The sequence below is a fragment of the Beta vulgaris genome, chromosome 6 (assembly GCF_026745355.1).
Source record: "Beta vulgaris subsp. vulgaris cultivar EL10 chromosome 6, EL10.2, whole genome shotgun sequence".
NCBI lineage: Eukaryota > Viridiplantae > Streptophyta > Magnoliopsida > Caryophyllales > Amaranthaceae > Beta > Beta vulgaris.
The window spans coordinates 62,743,015-62,753,409 of record NC_079207.1 but is presented as its reverse complement, the minus strand read 5'-3'; the positions used below and the strand labels follow the sequence as shown (position 1 = coordinate 62,753,409).

The 10,395-nt window shown below is 36.6% G+C and overlaps 2 protein-coding genes across 2 annotated transcripts; both read left to right on the top strand.

The window, feature by feature from the left end:
* Positions 1-818: 818 nt before the first annotated feature.
* On the top strand, positions 819-1,499 carry LOC109133572 (uncharacterized). Its single transcript, XM_019247051.2, has one exon. It carries the CDS (start codon positions 819-821, stop codon positions 1,497-1,499), a length of 681 nt encoding a protein of 226 aa, XP_019102596.2.
* Positions 1,500-1,556: 57 nt separating this feature from the next.
* On the top strand, positions 1,557-9,359 carry LOC104908456 (uncharacterized). Its single transcript, XM_048646707.1, has 12 exons — positions 1,557-1,803; positions 3,625-3,694; positions 5,790-5,937; positions 6,528-6,601; positions 6,727-6,791; positions 6,868-6,967; positions 7,046-7,173; positions 7,601-7,679; positions 7,770-7,881; positions 8,143-8,317; positions 8,423-8,543; positions 8,920-9,359. Exons 1-11 carry the CDS (start codon positions 1,557-1,559, stop codon positions 8,464-8,466), a joined length of 1,242 nt encoding a protein of 413 aa, XP_048502664.1. The 3' UTR covers positions 8,467-8,543; positions 8,920-9,359.
* Positions 9,360-10,395: the final 1,036 nt, after the last annotated feature.

The following is a 10,395-nucleotide window of genomic DNA, read 5'->3' as shown; positions in this document are numbered from 1 at the left end:
GCCTCCTGTCCTTGCTCTTCAGGTTCATTTGCCTAATGGACAGACAATCCAATTCAAGCCTAATGAACCGCTTGCTGGAATTGTAGCCAGCGATTCCAGATCATGGACTTCCCTCACCGAGTTCTTTAAAATGAATGCAACTCAGAATGGTGCACCACAATACCTATACTATGAATTTTCAGAACACTATGTATGGACTGCATCTGCAAAAGCGTGGACAAAAAGGGTTCAAAAAAAAATAGTTGTTGGTCGATTAGCATTTGTTGTTCCTGCTGAAGGCAAGCGATATTTCTTGCGATTGCTACTGACCCATGTCCGAGGGCCAAAATCATTTGAAGACCTCCGCACGGTACGTGGCCATTTGTGTGCTACTTTCCAAGAAGCAGCATTAGAACTCGGGTTGCTCGAAGAAGATGGTTTTGTTATCAAGTGTATGGAAGAATCTGCTGGAATTGAAATGCCAGGTGCATTACGGCGACTGTTCACTACAATCTTGATTTTTTGCAAGCCGAGTAATCCTTTGGCTCTGTGGCATCAGTTCTACCGCCACCTGTCTGAAGATTTCTCTCAAAAATATCCGTGCCAAGAACACAAGGTCGCACAATTAACAATAAAGGCAACTGAGCAGCTCCTAGAAGAGATGGGCAAATCTTTGCAAGAATACAATCTTGATGGTTTAAAGGAACCTGAATCTGATGAGATCAGAAGGACTCAAGATATAGTTGATGCACTTGATGCACTTGATGCACCAATACCAACTGAATATAAAGAAGCCCGCAAATTTGAATTCTAAACAACAAGAAGCATTTGATTGCATCATGGATCGTATTAAAACAAACAAGCTAGGTGTTTTTTTTGTGGATGGTCCTGGGGGTACTGAGAAGACATATCTGTACCAAGCATTGTATGTGGAAGTGAGATTGCTGGGGAAAATTGCATTGCCAACAGCAACATCAGGCATTTCAGCATCAAATATAGCAACTGGTCGTACTGCACATTCCCGCGTTAAGATCCCTTTGGACCATACTGTTTCAAAGGCTTGTAACGTTTCTAAGCAAAGTGCCCTTGCAGCGCTTTTAAGAGAAGCAAGCCTTATTATCTGGGATGAATCTTCAATGGCACGAAAAGAAAACATTGAATCACTTGATCTATTACTAAGAGACTTGTGTGATCCTAATACCCCTTTTGGAGGTAAAGTCGTTGTTTTTGGCGGTGACTTTCGACAAGTATTACCAGTTGTCCCGCATAAAACTCATAATGAAGCTGTGGAGGCTAGCCTTATGTCTTCTGCCTCGTGGCCTAACTTCATACGGTTTAGCCTAACTGATAACATGTGCGCTAAAGAAGATCCAAACTTCGCTGCTTTCTTGCTAGCCCTGGGCAATGGGGCTTTACAATCTACTGAAATTGCAGGAGTTGAGCTTCCAACACAAATATATGTGCCCTTTGATGAAGAAGCTGATTGTTTGGGTAGGCTTGTAAATACTGTTTTCCCTTAGATTGGTTCTGGCCCTTTCAGCAGCCAAATCTTCACAGGTCGTGCAATACTAACCCCAATGAATGAAGATGTTGATGCTATAAACATGAACCTCATTGGGAAGTTTCCTGGGGAGCCTATTGTCTACAAGAGTTTTGACATGATCCTTGACGATAGCTGTAATATGTATCCATCTGAATTCCTAAATACTCTTAGTCCAGCTGGTATGAGTCCTCATGAACTTATTTTGAAGGAAAACTGTCCAGTCATCCTTTTGCAAAACCTTGCTCCTGCATCTGGCTTATGCAACGGAACCCGCCTTATTTGTAAGCGATTCTTCCCAAACATCATTGAATGTGTGATTATAACTGGCCACCACAAAGGAGAAGTTGTTTTTTTTACCCCACATTAATCTCCGACAATCTGCCTCAAATAACTACCCTTTCCAATTTCAAAGAAAGCAATTCCCGATTAAACTCAGCTTTGCAATGACTATTAATAAGTCACAAGGGCAAACACTTGACCGCGTTGGTTTGTATCAGCACCGTCCTTGCTTCTCACATGGACAACTATATGTTGGTTTATCACGTGCACGCCAATCAAAAAATGTTAGAGTCCTGTTAAAACCATCACTGCATGAAACTGCCACCTCTGCTAAAAATGTTGTTTCTTTTGCGGTACTCCAAAGAGCTGGTATAGTATAAATCCATTATGTAAGTAGTTCGTCTACGCTGCCTTTCTCCTTTTCGATTTGCAGTTCAACTGGTGCATTTTAAAACAATTAACAATACTAATTTTCCCCAGGAGGTGCAGGAGCTCCTATATTACACTGAACCCAACGTACACCAGAGGAGGGTGTATTCAAAATGTCTACGAAGCCTTTTTGAAACTCATGGTACATGCCCTACTTTCATGTGTAGTGACCTCCGCACTTATTGCATACCATTTGCACTTGATATTTAATGTTTCCATTTCATAACACCACATTACTTTTCCCCTGCAACTTCTAATTTTTTTGCTATTTTGCTGGCTCTGGAAACTGCCCTGCTAAAAAGGAAAAAATCTTGACACTAAGGAAACATCCAAGCACTTATTGCATACCATTTGCACTATTTTGTGCTGTATTTCCTAGCACCTGTCTTAAAGGCTCACAAAACCTTTCTTATTGTAATTCTGGATCTTGTTTTGTAACTGCAATGGTTTTGCATACACTTGAACCATAACATTTCTTCTATTAATATGTTTACCTCCAAACTGCAGAATTCATTTGAATGTTCCATTTGTTTTACTTCCAGTATTTCTAATGTTAATTTTGTGCCCTCAATGTTACCCCACAATCTACATTTTACAAACTAATTAGCACTTTTGCAAAGGAGAGACTATGTTATTAATTCTTTTTCAAAGCATCTAGCAAATAACATTTGTTTCCATGCACCTTGAATTAGGTAACTACCAATTTTTGCGTTGCATTCCCCCTCCACCCTCCCCCACCCCCACCCCCACCCCACTCTTTCCTAGGGAAAGCTGCATCAAACTATTGCAGCAGTCCAAAGTAGAATTGGCTTATACATTTCTCCAAAGCCTCCAAAACAGGTACAACCTACTCTAGCACACATGGATTTCTATTTGCATATGTTGTTTCCTAATCCTAATTGTTTGACAACTTTAATTTTGTAGATGCAGCATGGTACAACATATGTTATACCGACACAACGCAAAATCCTTCACATTATGGTAATGCAGTTTCCCCAATACGGCTTGCTTTCCGTTTTTATTAAGGTCAATTCAAATGAGGATAAAGCTCTTTTGTTAATGAATACTAATATGAAAAGTTTGCTCCTTTTCAAAATATGTAATATAGAGGTGTGCAATTGTGTTGCAAGAACTGTGTTGCATAGAAGCTTTATGGATGGAAGGACCGGGAAACAACAAGCCACTATTCGTCAGAACTTCTAATCGAAGACAAATATTTGCTGTGTATGGAGCCTATCTGGGAGAAGCTGCACTTTGGCGAATCTTGGTCAGTGTAGTTACCTTTTAAGAAGAGATTCGGGTGAGCCTTTAAATGAACTACTTTTGTAAATGAACTACGTTTGTGTAACTCTTCCTTTGTGGAAATCTTTAATATGTGTTTTCAATATGTTTAGTTGCTTGGTGCCTCGAAATTATCAAGATCAACGATAACCAGATTGAAGGAAAAAAGCCATTTATAGGGAGGTATGCTTATGCTTATCTAACTCCATACAAGCTTGATCTCATACCTAATGCATTGTTAATTTCAACTATACTATGATTTTACTGCGTATGTCTTCCCTTTACCTAAGGCGTGTAAGACTTATAGATGGGAATTCCTAAAAAAGAAAGAGGGAACAACAATTATCTCAGAACTAGAGGTGACATACATTATAGATAATCTCTAAGCTAAAAAACTATATGTATTAGCAATCCTTAACAATCGTAGCGTTGAGGATAATGTATAAATTATTTTAGTAGACATATATTACTTCTTGTGAATGTCTAAATAGGACTTGATCGTTTTTGGAGATGCTTAAATTGGTCACCTAATGCTAAAAAAGAGTAGAACCGTCCCTAGCATTGATTCCATGAAAAATCATGTGGAATCTTTTCATATAGAAGTTTACATTGTGCATATAAATACATGGATATCTTTTTGTTTCCCACTAACCAAGGGAAATTGGATACTTCATGAACAACACACAGTGATTAGTATATAAATAGAATAATCACATGCAATTAGAAGAGCACTTAGAATGTCTATTAAGTGGGTACATAATATACAGTTTACTTCCAAATCCAGCTTGTTTCTTACAATTACGTTTGTACAAACCCTTACGTACATTTAATTACTACATGATGGAATTCGATTCATGTTACCATTCCCTTTTCGTATCCTTGTTTACTTAGCATACTTAAAAAACAGTGAATTTAATTTGAAGTTGGAGCCTATTTTAAAATACTTATTAATACTTGCAATACCATGTTGGCCTAAACATACTAAGAATACAACAACTTGGAAGACAAAAGTGTTCTCACTACTTTTCCATGAGTGCCACGTCACCCAGCTTTCACCATACTTCCCCAATAAATAGCTAAATACTTGCCATGATTTGTTGGTTAAAATAAGGTTGATTACTTGCAGCAAGTACTTATTTGCCTTTTATTGCCACTATCTCTTTAAAGTACATTTACATTACTATTGACCCTTAACACCTTACCTATTGTCCTTTCCTACTATACACTTTATGTAAAAAGCATGGCACACACTACCCAAGTACAAAAGACAGCCAAAAGTAGGACAGCTACTATTAGTAAAGTACTGTTAAACTTTTCTGCTTTTACTCCTTTTTTCTCTTCTAATGAACAATGGTATATATTTAAAACATCTACTTCTTTTTCCAGAGCAACAATTAAAGCTCTTAACCAGATTCAACCGTTTCTTACTTGAACAAAATACATCTCACAAACCAGCTGAAGGTAAGCTTCCTTCCTCAATTGTTTTTGCTTTAAATGTGTTACCCTATCTTTCTCTGTTTTTTGTCTTCTTCTCTTTATGCATTAATAGCTACTAAGTTCAAAACATGCTGTTACCATAATTGTTTGATCTTTACTTGCCATTCTTGCACACCCAAAGAATCTATCATGTCAAACATATAAATTGCAAAAAAACAAAAAACAAAAAAGGCAAAAAAAACTGTTTACAACTAACTTTCAAAACAAAAAGAAAGGTGTGTTGACAGCCAAAAACCTATCATCCTACGTATAAACTTCAACAAAAGTTAGGCAAATAAAGAAACAAAACTTTCCTGTTTTAGACCTTTCTAAAAAGAGAATACAAATTTTATAAACACACGTTCCTATATATACTTTCATATTATAGTTGTACTTGCATGCTACTAAACGAACTTAGGCTTTTATATTTACTACTTGACTTAGTATTGCATCCCATTTAGCCAGCATCCTTTGCTCAATGTAAGCACTTCAAAAAAACATTAATAGTGTAACAACAAACTATTTATAAAAATTGACAGCTTTGCAAGACCTAACACACAAAAGAGTCTTCCTTTAAAAGCTTAGTGATTTAACTAATTATTTACAACAAACTCTCTTTAACTAAGTTAAAATGGTTGTTTCGCTATTTCCGTTGGATAGTCAGAAATATTGGCAAGCCTTATGCACTGAAATTGACGTTTTAAACATCATATAGTTAGCCATGTCCTTCATTCAAATAAAAAAAAAACTTATTCAGATTTGTATGCCAATTCTAATGTACGATTAGTTTGCTTTGTTATAGGATGAAGCCAGAAAAAACCTACCTTGATAAGCTAACTCCTACAACTAAAGCTTACAAGGTCAAGGTTAAGCTCAAAGAAAAATCACGCACTCTCATTTCACCTCACAAGAAAACTCGGTACCAACAACTAATCTTTGAAGATGAAAAGGTAAGTAATATTATTATGCATTCCCTACAAGTTTTTGCCTCATTTGTGTCTCTATAATCACTATATATACAGCTATCTTTAAAAAAAAAAAAATTGCCTCCAACCATTTTAAATATACCTTTCCAACCAATTGTAAATTAGTTAAGTAAGTATCTACCATATACGTAACAAGGATGTTTGTTATTGAGAAAGATTTGGAGCAAAGTTCAAACCTTGATAGGAATGTGTGGTTGAAATATGATCAAATTAGAGTTTTAATTTAAGCTCAGAGCTATAGTTTTGAATAAGTTAGTGGTTTAAATGTTTAGCATAGAGGTTCATGAACTTAGTGGTAAAGATGACTATTCTATCACCACCATGCATGTACAACTTAGAAAAAATCCACAACCTATATATTATTTCAGTATTCTTATTATTGATAATTTTTCCTTATAAAAAGTTTTGAACAGCATTGTTTAGTCCATGCCTACAATTAAAATATGTGTTTCCGCACAGTGTTATGTTGAATATGCAAGTGTCTCTTTTAACATACGATTCACACTTCGTCTATTTTTGAGCACTACTTCTCTTCCTTTTGAAAACTTTTACAGGGGAACACAATGCGCGGTGCACTCTTTGAAAATCAAATTGATGAATTTGAAAATGTTTTCAAGCATGAGCATGAGTATGAAATTGCAAATGCTCCTCTAAAGCCAGTAGTAGGGCGTTATGCAACTAGACCTGATGATTGCCAGATGAGCTTTGGTGGCCAAACATCAATCCAGCCAGTGGATCCTACAGCTGAAATAGTGTACCACCTGCCTACATTCCAATTGATGCTATCCCACACACCAATGACCAAGACGACCGCTTTGGTACTTCTCATAACTATATTACTGTTTTAAACCTAAGCATATACCGCTGCTTACACTCTTTGCAAATATTATACAGATGTATTGGGGATTGTTCTGTTTGTTGAAGATACACATACAATAACAACCACCTATGGAGTGCAGCACCAAGTTCGTGAAATTATCGTAACAGACCATAGGTGAGCTCTCCTTCACTATCCCTTAGAATACTTCACAACTGAGGCCTGTTCCTAAAATGTTATTTAACTGTTTTGCAGCTCAGAGCAACCTTTAACCATTTTAGCTTGGGACGATCTAACAGGCCATGAATGTGAACTACTCAAATCTTGGGCTGGGCCATCACTGATCGTCGGTTTCACATCTTTAAAGCCATCCAATCACAAAGGTCATAATACTGTACATGTTGCCTTTGCAAAGATGCAAGAACACCTAACATAAACATGCTGTTCTTTCTTAACACCCCCCGTTTCCTTTGACATTCCCTAATAACTTTTATTTCTATCCCGCATTAATAATACAATCTAACTATACAACTATTTAAACCACAGTAGTAAAATTTATGGTGTTCATTAGAGATTAGCCGATACAAAATGACAAACAAACTTAGTACATATGTCTACTTTTGATTTATTTGACTTGCCTTTCTCTACATGTTATTTTTTTTAAAAAAACCACTTAACTACACCTCAACCCCCTGTAGTTGGCTAATATATAGTTCAAAAAACACCACTACACATCTGCTTCCTCTCCAATACACACATAATACTAAGCAACACAACTTCCACCCTCTGCTTCATAACATTTTTTTGCAGGTTTCTCACTTTCAACAAGCATGGCAACCATGTTTAACCGGAACCCACCTGGAGAAAGAGCAGATGCACTTCGCAAATGGTATTTCTACATGTTGATTTGCATACTTACAATTAGTTATGAAAAGAAATAACTTAACCCTAACTAACCTAAGCATACTTTCCCTTACAGGGCTGCAGAGAAACGTGAAGTTGTTGCTGATCGACTGGCACGTGTTGTTGTTGTGAGGAATGTACCAGATCACATAGCCATCCTTACACTTGAAGAGATTAAGAAGAAGAAGGTAACATACAAACCTTAAAATCCCATGTTAATGCACAAATCTCTGCCCACAATTTTCCCAAAGAAGTTATAATTCTACATAGTTAAATCTTCCCTTGTGTGTAGGCATAGTTTGATCCTAAAACTTAACTTTCAATCTCGCGTTCTTACTTGTACCCCCGCTACCAAAAACTTCTTAACCACATGTTTGTGCGACTTTTACTACTGCTTACTATAACCTGCCCAAACAGTGCTTTATATACAGCTTTGCTTTATATTGCAGCCAGAGAATACTCTCCAAGAAGAAAAGTGTTGGGTCCGAGTTATTATACCTGAGCCTGACCGATCTAGAATTGTTATATTGGCTGTAACAACTGTGGCAAACGCGTTGAATCAGAATGCGGTGAATCCTTCACTTGCAAGTTCTGTGGAAAAGAAAAGTGCATCGCAATACCAAGGTAAATAAACAAAATAACCATCCCTAAACAGAGCATAAAAGTTGCTCCTACCAAACACTTATCTTATCTACATGCTTTCTAACTCTTAGTCTGCTTATCAAACAGGATCACATTCAAGTTCGATGCTTGTGATGATACAGATGAAATGACATTCACGGCCTTCACCCAGGAATGTGAGGTGTTGTTCAAACAGCCAGCTAACGACATATATACACACATTGCCGATGTAAGCCTACCCTCCAGATAAAATCATTCGCCCCCCATTAAGCTAGGATGCATAAGCTAATACTTACTAAAAAACATACATATATGTTCAGTCTCTTAGTATCAAAATGTTTAATATTACTTTCATCATACAGTGCATGCTAAAGGTTCCATTAACGTGACCATTCCTAACATGATCTATCAAATTCCAATAGCAACTGTTTGAACTAACACTTTGCAGCATAACCACTAATATTTCAAGCAAAAGCTTCCCCAAAACTACACCTACTGCATGTGTTAAGTAGCAGACTATTATACCATGTACATTCCCATAGTATTAGAATGTTTAGTCTTTACTTCCCACAACAAAGTAACATTAATCCTTTGTTACATTTTAGGGCACCTTCAACTTTGAATGCATTGCTAAAGGGATAAGCACTACCCACTTTCTTATGCAAATTGGCCCTGCAACTTCCCTTGCAAGAAGCAAGGTCCTCAGCTGGGTCCCTAAGACCATCCATTGGGAGTGACGCGCGCATTTGCTATCATTGAAGTTCTTTTTGCTTTTTTTGGTGGGTTTCTAATAGGAACACTTCCCCCTTTTGGTGATGTCTATGACACTTAAGCTGTGTGTTCCTACAAGACACCTCAAGCACTCGCCATCTCAACATTAGCTCTTAGTTTACATAGGGCAGTGCTTAGCTATTCTACTTAACATCACTTTATGTTGTATTTTTGCTACTGGTTTTGTGCACACTATGCTTATGAACCCCAGCACAAAAAACCGCTAATTGTAATAGTTTTCCAACGTAGGTATAATATAACTCTATTAGTAGTACTTCCCTTGCACTTTACGGATCCCCCATTCTTATGTTTCGCTATAAACCAGATTACCCACTACCCTTAACACTTAGACGTACTCGAATACTTCCACCATAACTACATGTCCTGGGCACTGTATACGCCTTAAGAACAAAAAAACTCCTTATAAGAACAATAATAGTTCCCCGTTTTAGAATATGCAGCTTGATTTAAAATCTTAAGCTTTTATATAGTGTATTATATGTGGTTTAGTTTAGATGCCTTCCACAAACGCTATAGCTCAAAAAAAATGGTATCTCTTCCCCAAAATGTTCACGCGTAATTGAGTTCAATCTGGTAATGTGAAAACAATAAGTACCGGTCACTTAGAACAAGAGGTTCAAGGAAAAGTTGGTTGCAAATATATCAAGGTTATTGTGGTGCATTATTTGTTTTGCTCGCCCTTTTTATTACTATGTTTCATAGCCCACTTGCTAATATTCTACTCTTTGTACTACCAAGCATAAATTAATTTTGCATCTAAATAAACACTTTCAAATAAAGTAACAACACCGATTATTATGCTCCTAAAAGCACACACTCTATAAACATTTTATGTCTTACATTTACTTTAGATTGAATATTTTATATACACATTCCAATACTATAGCGTTAAGTTACTTGACTATACTATTATTTGCAAACGCCTATTTAGAATTGCTTAACTTTCTAAACTATACGCAACTAGACATCCAGATCCACAACTCGACTAAACTTCAATGAAATCGCTATGCTCCTTTTTTACAAATAAAGAAGAAGAAAAACACATTTGATTGTTTGCATTCAAATTCAATCAAACTCAAATTACTAACATTCTTAATCCGTACAAAATCCATTTGATACGAAAGCTACTGCACAAAACAATTCTGCTCTTCCATACTATCTAACGGCCTATTCTTCCCAACTTATTTTCGGTTCAGTTCAGTTTGGTTCAACTCCAATAAGTTAAGTTTAGCTCATTTAAATTTAGTTCAATTCAATTTAGCCCCTGTTCTTTTCGGCAAAAAACAGTT